The following is a 12,666-nucleotide window of genomic DNA, read 5'->3' on the forward strand; positions in this document are numbered from 1 at the left end:
GTTCATAAAATGATTAGACAAATTCATGGGAGAAAAATCCATTAAGGGCTATAAAGCACAAAGAGGTTGTCCCCGGAGGTTGGAGAGCACTCTAAGGAAGCATCGGTACGTGTCTGCCTCATGCTCATACCCCTTCTATGGTATCCGCTACTGACCGTTGCTGGGAAGATGATGCAACTCAGTGGATCAAGTACTGTTACAGTGGACATTTACAGGCAAGCCCTGCTCACCACTCTGGCTGTGGAAAGGGAGTTTTCCAAAAATAAGCATCTGCTTAAGCTTTCGCAGGCCCTGGGTCAGCAGTTCTGGTTGAAAAGTAGAGCTGTAAAACCAGTCTTGCTTCTCATGCGAGATGCATGCCCCAGGCTGCATCTACTGGAGCATCCTCTTGGAAATTTTTTGTTATTCCTGAAGAAAATAAGCAAGTTGCCCCCCTCCCCAAACCAAATCAAACAAGCCTGTGAGAGTTGAAAGTTGCAAGAATCAGACCCTGAACCTTATAGGACTTGAACCAGTCCATTCCCAAAGGCAATCTCTGAAAACATGCTTCCCAGCACAGCCATCTTCTCGCTTCATTTTCTGATGTTTTCTTTCCAGACTGTACAGGGCTGCAGTCTATCAGTTTCAAGAGCACACAGCTGCTGACATAAGATTGCAACAAGCTCTACGCTGCAGGTTTCCCTTTCTGAATCACCCTTGGCTTCTTTTCAAAGACTGGTACATCCCAAGCACTAAGGAAAACACCTTCTCCCTTGCTCCTCCCCACCGCAGCATCCCAGCCTGCACAATCAGAGCGAGGATCACGGCTCTCAGCACACTCCCTGCTCCAATACCTTTCCAGCTGCTCCAAGCACCTAGTGGATTTTTTGGTCAAGCAAGAACCTAGCCATGCCTCCCAGGCAGCAGTATGGGTTGCCAGGTCCTGTCCTCCAACACCTTTGTTTAAACAGCGTTGCTGCACCACAGGATGCAACTTGTATCTCTGGTTTGGCCTCAGGCGTGCAGACTCCTTGAGGCATTAGACATGTTAACTCCTCCTCTGTTAGCAAGCATGTCCGGATCTTTCTTCCCCTTCTCCCCCAAAAGACTTGAAAATATACAGGTCACAGAAGGGGATTGAACGCTGGCTTCTGACTTTTCAAAGAGAAAACAGGCAGGGGGCTTATCTGAAAACACACACAGAGAAGGTCTTTAAGTGTAAAGGAGCCCATGGCATTTGGGATGCCAGCAGGAGAACCGCCCCACTCTCACACCCCCACCTCCAGGCCAGCTCTGTGCCTGAAGCCATGCCCAGCGTGGGAGATGCTGGAAATGAAAAGCAAAGAAAATTGCTTGGCTATTTAGGCTGGCTTAAAGTGAATGCTCCTAGCAGGTTCTAAGCCTAGAAAGGTTTTAAACATTGCATCTTCCCGGTGTGCTCCTACGATGATACAACGAGCATGCAGGCAACCATGAATCACAACTGCTTTCTCCCTACGGACCCATTACGAGACACACGTCTCTGACCAAGACGTCATGGTAGGTGCTTTCTGTATACAGGGCAGATAAGATGAAAGACCTCAAGGGACATGCACATTTCTGTCTAGAGTGATAGCATTACTTAATCATCCAGCTTGGTGAAATCGCTGAGAAAAAAAACGTCACGCGGTTGTCACTTGAAAAGCAAACTTCAATATTAGCGGCACACGCAGACTGCTCCCTGGGAACTGTCTAAAAAGGGGCATTAGGTAGCAGTTTCAAAAATAGGAAAACTTGAGCAAAACCATGAACAAGACAAGGATGGCTAACTCAATCCTATCATTGCCACTTATGAATTATTCACTGGGCTCCAGCCCGTGTGCATGAGGCACACTTTTTAATGCACTGTGAGAGTGCATTACAGATGGCTCCCTGCCATCTGTGCTGGGAAATCCCTTGGGCATGTATTTTGCAGCAATTCCATAGGGAAGAACCATGCTTTGGACAACCCATGTGCCTACAAAGGGAGTAAGGTCCTCTGTTTGCCTGCTGCAGCTCTAGGGTAGTCACGATGGAGGCCAGCGCATTTTTTACCTCCTCTGGCTTGTGGCCTTACTCGCCCTTTCTAGACATAAGTTTTCCAGCAGAAAACATCTGCAAAATCCCACAGAAATAACAAAGGTTTGGGGATTGCAAGAGGGGGACAGGGGAACTAGTCCCGTATCTGGAGCCTAAGGCCACTGCATCCCACGTAGACTGGTCCCATCCCAAGTACCGTCAGGTCCCCAGGGACTGGGGGAGCAGAAGCTTGCTGGGGTCACCAGCTGAGATTAGCTGATCTGCCTCCTCTTGTGCACAAAATATTACCGTTTCCTCGCCGTATTTCCAAATCTGATTTCAAAGGTTCAGACGAAAATTATATCAGTCTGAAAATACCCGCCTGATTGCCAGCGCCAATTCTTTTTCTCATTATTTTAAATTGGGAAGAGAGGAAGAGGGACAAATTATTTTGGAGAAAAACACATTTTTTTCAGGAAGCAATTCCTTCAAGAGCCCAAACCAGAGGTAGTTTCTGCTGCCAAAAGCTCCCATGCACAGAAGAGGTGGTGCGCCCAGCACCCCGCTGCCTGCACATTCTCTGCAGTCCTGAAATTAGCATGCTCTTTTTCTGGACGGACGAAAGCCAAACCAACAAAACAGACCCTGGCATTTCTCTGTGGTGAATACCTGCCAGCGGGACTCCAGCAGCCAGACCTATCCCACAGCATGCGATTTTTTCATTTTCTGCAGCCAGCAGTTCTTGTAGCAGGATTTCTCCTACTGCTGCAGTTGGCCTTGTGTCACTACCTTTAGTGACTCCATTTCATTACACCAGCCTTCATGAAAATATAATCAAACCATCAGAAAACCTGTGCAAGGGAAAGGATGAGGCCCCAGAGCTGCATCTCTTGGTGGTAATTTCAGTGGGAAGATGAGTGGGCTGAGACTCCCTGAAGCCCCATGTGCCCTGCTTGCTCTTATTTGAGAGAGGATTTTTCAGAGATATTCAGCATCTTTGGGCATGGCCGGGCATGGACCACTCCACCTGCACACCTCCATTACATGCCTCAAGGGACATTTTTCAGAGGTACCGTAAGAAAACAGGTATCCACTTTCCATGCTTGGCAGCTAGTCTGATTTGCAAAGCCCCCCTCTATGGCTGCTTTATTTCTGGCATGGACAGACCGGTGATCAACCCTGGGAGTGCCAAAAGAGCACGTTGCTGGGAAGCATGTTTGATGCTACAGCTCCAGCACACAGGCCTGGTTCTCCTCCTGAACGAGTGGTAGGACCAGCCAGAGAGACAACAAAATACAGTCACCACTCCTTGCTTTGGACAGAGGTTTGATTCAGCTTCCTGTTGAATCGAACATGAGAGCATACAGACGCAATTCCAACACCACACAGTGAATTAAACCCTCATGGCTTGATCCATTAGTATCTCCCTTGATTGCAGCTCCACCAGGGTAAAGAGTGAGACTGAACCAGAAGCTGCACTTACCCACTTGTCCTTAGCATGAGCCACGTTCATCACAGGTCTACCATTTCCTATAACGGACCTTTCAACACGAGGCTGGAGGCGATAACTCTGCAGGGAGGTTATTCTTGGCCTGATGCACAGGAAGGCAGCTACGCGGATAAATCCTGCTGCAACTATGGGGAGTCTGGGACATAACTCACAAACCAGGACCATTTCCTCAGTCTGCACTGATCAGCAATGTATCTCCTCTCATGCATCTACATTTACTGAGGTTTATGTGGATTTAACTGCGCACATCAGGGAAAATCCAATACCAGCAATGAAATACTAATGCAAACCCAGTAACAGGAAAATATACTTTTTCCAACAACAGAGTTGCTGGCAGCAGCCTTCACAACGGGAAAACAGTAAACAGCATTAGGACCGTGACACCCACTGATCTGCATTAAACAGGTGCCTTCAACACGTGTCATACTGCCATCCACTGATGTTCCTCCAGATTTCCTGCCACATCCATCAGCAGCAACCCTCGCATGCCTTTATTTCCTCTCCTTGAGATATATCCGAACAATTTGTGCAACACTTCAACAATCCAGTTTAATTACCAGAACAGGTATCTGAGGAAGTGCAATGCAATCGCACTCTGTTGCTGCTGGCTGCCAAGCGCGCACATGTACACCTGGGCAGCCGGAATGAAACGCAGCCCTGCTCCAGCTAGCATTTTTGTGCTCCGCAGTGAGGATCTGCCAGCCTCCATCTAGCTGTTACGCTGCATAGCGCACCGGGTTTCCTGGCTAAGCCTTGTAAGGAGAAGGCAAGGGGTGGCTCCGGTGATCTGGCAGCACAGTCCTCATGGTCCCAAATGCCACTGGTTCACATTCCTGGAAGGGCTCCACGGTGGACAAGTGCCGCTGGGGAGCCCTGAATTGAAAGGCAGGAAGCAAGTCAGGTACGCAAATCCACAGAGCATGAGGGACAAGAGAAGAAGGATAGAAAGGTCTCCAGGGCTTACAGAAGCTGTTTGGTGTGCCTGGTGAGTTGATGTGCATGGAAGGGGATGTAATCGTGTTTTTGCCTCCCATCACACCTCCAAATGACAGGGGGCAACAGCAACTCCCTGCCTGCGTCCAAGGCAACAGCTCTTTTCAACTTGTGGGCAAAGGAAGGGCAGACAGATCCGAGCCCTGGACAAAGGAACAAACCAGTCTACGTGATCTCTGCCCATACAGTTCAAAATCAAGAAGGACACAGTATGCAATGGCAGCTCAGCCCCACCTTGTTGGAGAAGCAGTGACAACGTACCATATCTCACCAGCCTGAGTCCAGTCATTTTAGCATCACAGTGCAGAAGAGGGATTAAATTTCCTAAAGTCACTCAAAACAATTTTCTTAGGTTAACTGTTTGCAAAGTTAGGATGATTTAACCATTGGCATTTGGAATTGAAATCAACTCTTAGAAATTTCCCTTTCCCAAGAGGAGAGGCAACTCTTTTCTTTCTGGTTTAGTGGGTGGATACACCAGAATGCAAAGAAGCGGAGGGAACTCCCAGTAGCTGAGTGTACAAAGAAAAAGCCACAAATTCTAAAAGTGTGTCCTGCTGGAAGGAAACATGTTGAAGACTGCAGTAATTATAACCTATGAGACACAACCACCCCGACACACGTATTTGAAGATGCCACAGTCCAGCCCTCCATGCTGGGGACTTCCACCCATTTCAAAGGGAGGTCTGCACCAGGTCTGACTGGCTCGGGCTCCCACCCCAGACATTTCCCCAGGTTGAAGATCCACTTACCTGCCTGGTTTGTGGTTACATTTACAGACACAAACTGCCGGGCTCCGGGGTTCTGGTCGGACACTCCATTCACTGCCTCAATTTCAAAGGTATAGTTTGTATGAGCAAGCAGATCCACCATCATGACAGAGGTGTTTTTCAGGCCGGTTTGCTGGGGGAGGTACCTGACATGACCGCCACACGCCTCACACAGACCTGAGTGTGAGTTGCACTTCTTGCATGCAATATAATAAGACACATCTTTCCTTCCACCAGTATCAGCAGGGGGAATCCATTCCAGAAAGACACTAGTCTCGTTAACATTTGAGATGGCACTCCGAGGAGCAGAGGGGGGTCCTGGTTTGTAAAGTGAGAAAAACACATGGTAAAAACAGTATTATCAGTCATCCTGCTCTACTAGTCTCTAGGCTGAAAAGAGATGCCCCGTTGCTCATGTGCCAAAAAGTACACAGGGACCATTTGCAGCAGCACCAGAAGAACTGGGAAAACAGGGATTTGTTTTGAGCATTCCCACCTGAACTCAAGGGGTCTGTGTTGGGATGCAGCCGCCTGCACGGGAGGACAAGATATGGGGCTGGCTTAAACCCAACAGGAGGAGCACTCCATCCCGGGGCACTGTCTCTGGTGGTCTCCTCGTTCTTCCTGCAAAGGGAGCTGCAAATCTTTGCTCTGCCCAAGTCACTGTTGGCTTCACCAGGGCAAAATTTCCCCTCCTCACCCCACTGCCCCTATATTACTAGCCCTAGGTCCTAAAAAAAGGCACGCACTGGGGTATTCACGCTACTTAGGTACTCAGCTCAGACACTGAATCTTTCCTCTGCATGCACCCGCCTTTCCCCATCAGCTATTTGGCAACAGTGAAACCTAAGCTTGGGCATCCAAATCACACCTAAGTGAGACGCTCAATGTAGCCCAAAGCAGATGGTGATCTACACAGGCCACTGGAAACACGGCCGTATCTGGCTACTCAAAGGCCCCCTTCTTGGTCCCTGCCAAGCTCCAGCACGGTTGGTTAGCCACACCACGCTTGCTTATCTTGCCAAGACTCCCTGCTCAGGATGCCAATGCAGCGCTGGTAAGGCTATCCAAGGAGGAAGAGCAGCTGCAGAGGTACCAGAGCTCCTGCAAAAGGCGAGACATTTTCCTTTGTCCTGCTGGGAAAGGCCACAGCTGGGCAAGCAAAACCCACCTGGAGACACCTTCAAGACTACTTACTTGCAGAAGGTGCTGCAAGCTTTTTAACAGGCTTGTGTTGGAGATGAAGGGCAAGCTGCACATACACCCTGAAGACAATGTAAAAGGACAAGCAGCAATCTCATGCAAGAGATCCACATGTTATATACTCAGGGAATGTTAATGAACGAGGAAGAAAGGGGAAATTTATCAAAGCAAGCCGGGATGGATTTTAGTCACGGCACCACCAGAAGCTATACAGCAAAGACTGGGATTTTTCCAAGGGAGGTAGAGGAGGGAAGGCAACACACTCCCCTTTGGTTTGAATGAAGCTGTCAAAATCCATGAGCAGTTCCTTGAAAAGAGCCCGACAAGTAGCTTCACCAGCTAGAAATCCATACGAATTTAACAGCCTGTCTTAGGCTGTCATCTTCTCGTTTTGTTGTGATAATTAAACTTGATTCGTTATTTAAAACAGGCAGTGTTGCAAAAATATAATTACCTTATAAACCAGAAGCATTTTCTATTTCCCTTTCCTATTCCCCTTTTTAAGTCTATAAAATTGGTAACACTGATAAAACAGTCATGATTTCAACTCAAGCTGTTCTGATTAAATGAGAAACTCGCTGCCAGAGGAAATAAATAATCTTGATATATTTTTTTTCTTCAGGGGAAAAGAAGTTGAAGACAAAAGCTATGTTAGTTTAAGAAACAGCAGATCAGCTTTGTTTTGTTCCGTGATCACTTCAGATCATGAACGGGGAGCAAGCCGCTCGCAATTTGCGCCACGGGGACCCAGCACTATTTAGCTAATGACACCAAGGTACAGCCCAAGTCAGGACTATTTTCTGCACTGTCATACTCTTACTGATATAATGGAAACTATGAAATTCATCGCTGGAGCTGTGTGGAGTTATATGTATATTGCACTCAGCGGTTTTTTTGTATGTTTTTTACTGGTTAAATTGCCCTATTTTTTCTTCCACTGGATGAATGCCCTTTTACTGCTACTAGTACGCTAGGAAAAAATAAAGAACTCGGACACAAGAAACATTTACTGGACAATGTGTCTTTAACAGGAGATAAATTATTACTTTTGTAAAGTCACCAGAGGTTTTTACTTGCTTTGTACAGAAGAGTCAGCTGCTCTTCTTGAATGCTTAAAAACGTCAGCTTCAGTGGAAGTGCTTTGAAGCTAGGGGGACTTCATAACCTATAAAATTAGCATTCTCACAGGGGCTCAGAGAAAGGTCTTTAGTAGTCTACAGATATCTAACAAGATCTACTTGAAGAATCCTGAAACTGCACTTGGGTAAAACTTTGGTAAATCACAGCTGGGAGAACAAAACGGTGTTTTGCCTTCAGAAGAGGGGGGCCCTAGGTCTGCTAAGAAGGTCTGTTTTAATTTCGAACCTCCTGTTGTCAAAGACAAAGATATTAGCTTACTGGGGTATTTTGTTTTGTTTTTGTTTTTTTAATTTGTTACTTTATACTCTAAGGTAAGATTCAGCCCTTCTGTACCGCAATTTACTGACCAGAGGCAAATACTTTCTGAAGACAAAGCTATTGGTATTTTTCTTGATGGACAGCAAACCTGGTGTTTGCTGATGCACATATTTTAAAAATATAACCTGAGAGAGAAATTACCCTCGAGATACAAATATATATATGTATACACTCAAAGCTAATTGTAAACTTTTTGCAAGTAGAATACTGCACTAAATACTATAAAATCTTCAGTTTGTCCCATGTGTCATACTATTAAAAATATTTCCCCAATATGCTCTGAACAGCAATAGGGTTACCCGCCAGAGATCGGAGGGGGGAAAAAGAAGGCTGTAACTTTATGTTTTCATTTTAAAGAGATGTTATGCAAGGAACTGAAGCTAGGATTACTTAGTTAAGAAGAAATAAAGCACAATTACTTCCTAGAACATACATAATAATATTAAGAGAATTCTCAAATGCCCACAAGGACCGAACATTTTTTTTTGTCTGAGGGCAATAATTATTTCAGACTGCATCACAGAACTATTAATTTCAAAATTACCAATCATTACTTATAAAACATGCCTAAGGAACTGGAAAAATTAAATAAAACTGTATTTCTACCCCCACGTACTTATCTGAGCAGTTGACAGTGGTGTAGCAGTTAGTTTTCTTTAGTGATGCTGATGGTGGTGGGGAGGCTCATGCAGCTTGGGACTGAAAAGCATTCACTTTAAATTAGGAAAATGTGATTTTATAGCTATAGCAACTGGCAAGGGGACTTTGCAGGTGTAGAGCTGAAAACAGACATTGATGTATTCTCTAAAATTAACTAGATTTCAAGTTGAGGGAATCATATGAATATTATTAACTTCTGCGGTAATAAATAATAAAAACATACAAAAAACTTGCAATATTTTCCTACCAGTCATGACTCAAGCCTGTCTCGCTTTTGTTTCAGTTCACAATGAGATGTTCCCTTCCAGATCTTATTGGACTGGTTTAAAACATTAGTGGTGCTACCTGCTCTTTACTGTCCCTGCCAAAAATTACTACCCCTGCAGCTGACCTGGGGTAGCACGTGGCCCCTCCTCATCACCTTCAGCACAAATATAGCTGGATTAGGACAAAATCCCAAGGAAGGATGCGTAGGGCAAGCGAGGGTGGCTGAAGCACAAGGAGAAGGCTCAGCTGATCCACTCTGCTTTTGGGGTAGTAAGCATGAATGCCAGCAGAGATGCTGCAACGTCCTCAACTGCTGCACCGGGGTTTGCAGTGGGCGACAGAAGCTGAGCAGTGCCTTGGTCGGCATTAACCTCTCATCTGCCCCAGAAAGGCACCATGCCTGCACTTTAAACTAGCTTATAGTAAACTTTCAAAACAAAAAGCACCCAAAACAAAACCACCCAAACATTAAAACCCCCAAACAAACTTTAGGGAAAAAAAAAAAAAACAAAAAACAAAAAAACAAATAAGCATAAAAAACCCAAACAAACATAAAAAGAACATCCCATGGTATTCGCAGAATCAGAAATTACAGCCTTTACCTACATGATTCAAATTGCACCAGAAACCTGGGGGAGACAGGTACTCAAATTTAATTTCATTTTAACATGAGCTGGTCACCAAGCTTGCTTGTGCCTCTCTGAAAATCCTGCCCTATGCTCAGGTCACAGGCATGCATAAACCTCTTCCTCGGGGATGGCAGCTCCTTCCCTGTGCTAATTCACCAGCAGGACAGACTGGATGCGTACCTCTCCATCCTGAGAAGGGACAGAGAGCAACGCCACCGATGATGGGCAGGAGGCACTGTGGACACTGGCAGTCTCACATAACTCTGTATCAGTCCCTGGCTTTGGTTCTGCCTGCACAGAAAGGCCAATTTTATGTGTGTTTCCAGAGCTCAGAGTACTCCTCTCCCTTCCCATTTCCCAATACCACGCTGGACCTCATCGTCTCTCATTTAGCTATGTTTTTTAAGTCAGGCCAAGGGGCAAAATGGACATCAAGAAGCGCTGGTATCAAAGTTTTTCATGCTGTAACCCACCCTAGCTACTGCTCCAAAAGACAACGGCGTATCTATTTAATAAACTGAGAAGTGCTTGCATGACTCACCCCTCCAGACCACTTTGATCCTACAGCACCAGCTATTGCCACACTGCCTAAGGCTGTCTTCTCCTTCCCTGCAGCACACCTTCCAACAGCTACGTGCTTCATGCTCCCTCAGCTAGTGAGAGGCAAACACAGAGTTCAAGGGCCCCAATTCTGCTCCGAGTGCCTCCTGCAAGCAAGCAGAGATCTGCCAAGGGCAATTTCCTTTGCAAGAGTGTCTCTCCAACAGGAACAGACTTCTTTCTCTTTTTGAAGTACAAACTTGGGAAGCTAGGAAGGACACCTGTATTCACTGGGATGAAGGCACAAAAAGCCACTACCATGCTTGCATGATGCAAGGAAACAGTATGGAAGCCACCTCTGCACCGTTGCCCAGTGGCTCTGAGCGTGCATGGACTCATAACCTACTTTTTCCTCCATCTCTTAAGTTCCTTGGAAGCTCTACCTGCTCCTGCCCCAGTAGTTCAGCTCCTCTCCAGTCCTTTTTAACCACTTTTGCACCACAAAAATCACATTCGGAGCATGACAGACCCAGCTCAGCAAAAACCTGTGGTCTGTGCTACACTCGGTGGGACTAGCTGGGGGCATGCAAATTGTGGCCCTACGTCTCTGAAACATAAACTGAACAAGAAACTTTCAAGGTACAGCTGACAGGATAGCTCACGGATGGCAGGAAAAGGGCAATATTAGTGATTCTGATTCCACCGACTCCACCTTGGACTCCCAGTACCCCAATTTGCTTGTTATACTACCCTCCCCAGACACCAAGGGGATAAGCTCTACATTTTTGCTGCAGGTTTGGAGAAACAGTTTCCATCGCAGAGTTTTGATGCTACCCTGACGAACAACCATCTCCAGGCAGCTTGGAAAGGTAGGGTTCTCTCCCTGCTTGTTTACCAAAAATGAGCTAAGAAATGATACCAAGCAGGACCATGTAGACTCTATCCGTGCCTATCGCTGACAAGCGCTACCCATCATTTCCTCCGCGTGCGAGCCCCACACCGGTACCCATGCACGCACTGATCCAGATGTCTGAACGCCATGCTGCTGGCTGAGTCCGCCCATGAGCGGACCACGAGAGATGGAGCATCCGTTCATTACAAAAACGCTTCCTGGGTTTAACGCCAGCTTTTGAAGAAACAGGCTTCGAAAAGTCTGTTCTCGTGTAACCGGAGGTACGGTGGACAAAGCCAGTGACATTACAAGTGTGTCAAGACTAGTTCAGACTCCAGCCCAGAGCCTGTAAAAGCACATTAATTAGGATCATAATGTCTAATCACAGTACAGGAACAGCTCAAAAGGATTAAAAACAACCCTATAAGCACATGCTTACTTGTACAGGCCATTGTAGGTGGGTCTGATTCCTTCCTAAAATAGTGTTCTTCACACAGGCAAGATGTGGATGCTTCATCAAGCGTGTAGCTGTGAGGGGGACATTTGCTGCAGGATGGACTGTGGGGTGAAGCTTTGAAGAACCCAGGTCTGCATACTGTGAAAAGAAGAACCACAGGCTAAGCTCTCCCATCATAAAATTAGACTCTTCACATTTCCTTTTAAAAAAAAAAAACATATTTTCAGCTAGAAAACAAACACTCATGAGCTATTTGGTTTGCGTATTTTAAAACAGTCGATGCCACTAACAGACAGTGCATACGTAAATATCTGCATAAAAAGAGAATGAGAAACTGTTATTTTTTTTTCCCCTAGCATCTGCCTTCACTGGGTATTTATTTTCCTTGTTGAATGCGTTAGAGGTAACATCTTTCGGGTTCTGCTTTAGAAAACAATATTGTGTTTGGGTTTGGTTTTTTTTTCATTCAGTCTTAGAAAAACAGGTAAAATACATCTCATGGTTTTCATTTAAGATGTTCTACACCCAGAAATCAATGTCTTGGCAAACAAATAGCAACACAGTGGCGGAGGGGATCTCAAGATCGACAGCTTTAAGACACTGTGATAAGGCTACTTCCCTAGGGTCTTTTCCCCTGCAAGCCTGTGATGAACTTTAAAGTGCTCCATGTAAGACAGACTGCTCTGGGTATAGCCTGAACCAGGCATGCTCGCCATACAAGATATTCCTTCCAGCTCCAATACATATGCATGATGAGGCACAAAGACTTGATACAAGGGCTATTTTTGTTCTCACAAATATAATATATGGCTAAGAGTAGCTTGGGATTATTTATTTCTTTTTTTTTTTTTAATAATTTGAAGTGAACACAGTAATAGCTTGTTTCCAGCCTCCTGAAACAAGTGCTCTTTCACCTAAGCAAAGCACCCTGCACTTCACCTGCGTGCGCACAATCAGCCAGGAGCAGTGACAGCCACAGGTTTGTACACATCCACCCCGGCTTTAGGAAAAAAACAGCTGGCCCTGTATTCATACTGTTATATGTAGAATTACAAGCCCACTGTTAACAAAAGGAGAAAAACTTGATTTTCTGTTTATCTCAAAAAGCAGAGACACAGAGACATGTTAAAGCAGCTCCAAAGAGCTGTTACTTTTTTTCCTCCAGAGATGCTCTAAAATAATTCTGCCCAGTATGATATCAACGATGCACAGGTTTGCTATCAGACTTACAGAAGTTACCTGGAAATCCCAGAGCCTTTCCATCTGCATTC

General features: G+C 45.6%; 1 protein-coding gene across 4 annotated transcripts in view; it reads right to left on the bottom strand.

Annotated features, from left to right (window-relative positions):
- The window catches only part of EPHA5 (EPH receptor A5), a gene marked incomplete at its 5' end in the record, with an annotated part of 195,722 nt that overhangs the window by 76,211 nt on the left and 106,845 nt on the right, over positions 1–12,666 (bottom strand). For all 4 annotated transcript variants that reach the window (XM_082314987.1, XM_082314986.1, XM_082314989.1 and 1 more), the window contains 2 exons: positions 5,272–5,607; positions 11,378–11,533. In XM_082314987.1, the coding sequence (XP_082171113.1) occupies positions 5,272–5,607; positions 11,378–11,533 (492 nt within the window). The remainder of the gene's footprint in view (positions 1–5,271; positions 5,608–11,377; positions 11,534–12,666) is intronic.

The sequence above is a fragment of the Platalea leucorodia genome, assembly GCF_965183815.1.
Source record: "Platalea leucorodia genome assembly, chromosome: 6".
NCBI lineage: Eukaryota > Metazoa > Chordata > Aves > Pelecaniformes > Threskiornithidae > Platalea > Platalea leucorodia.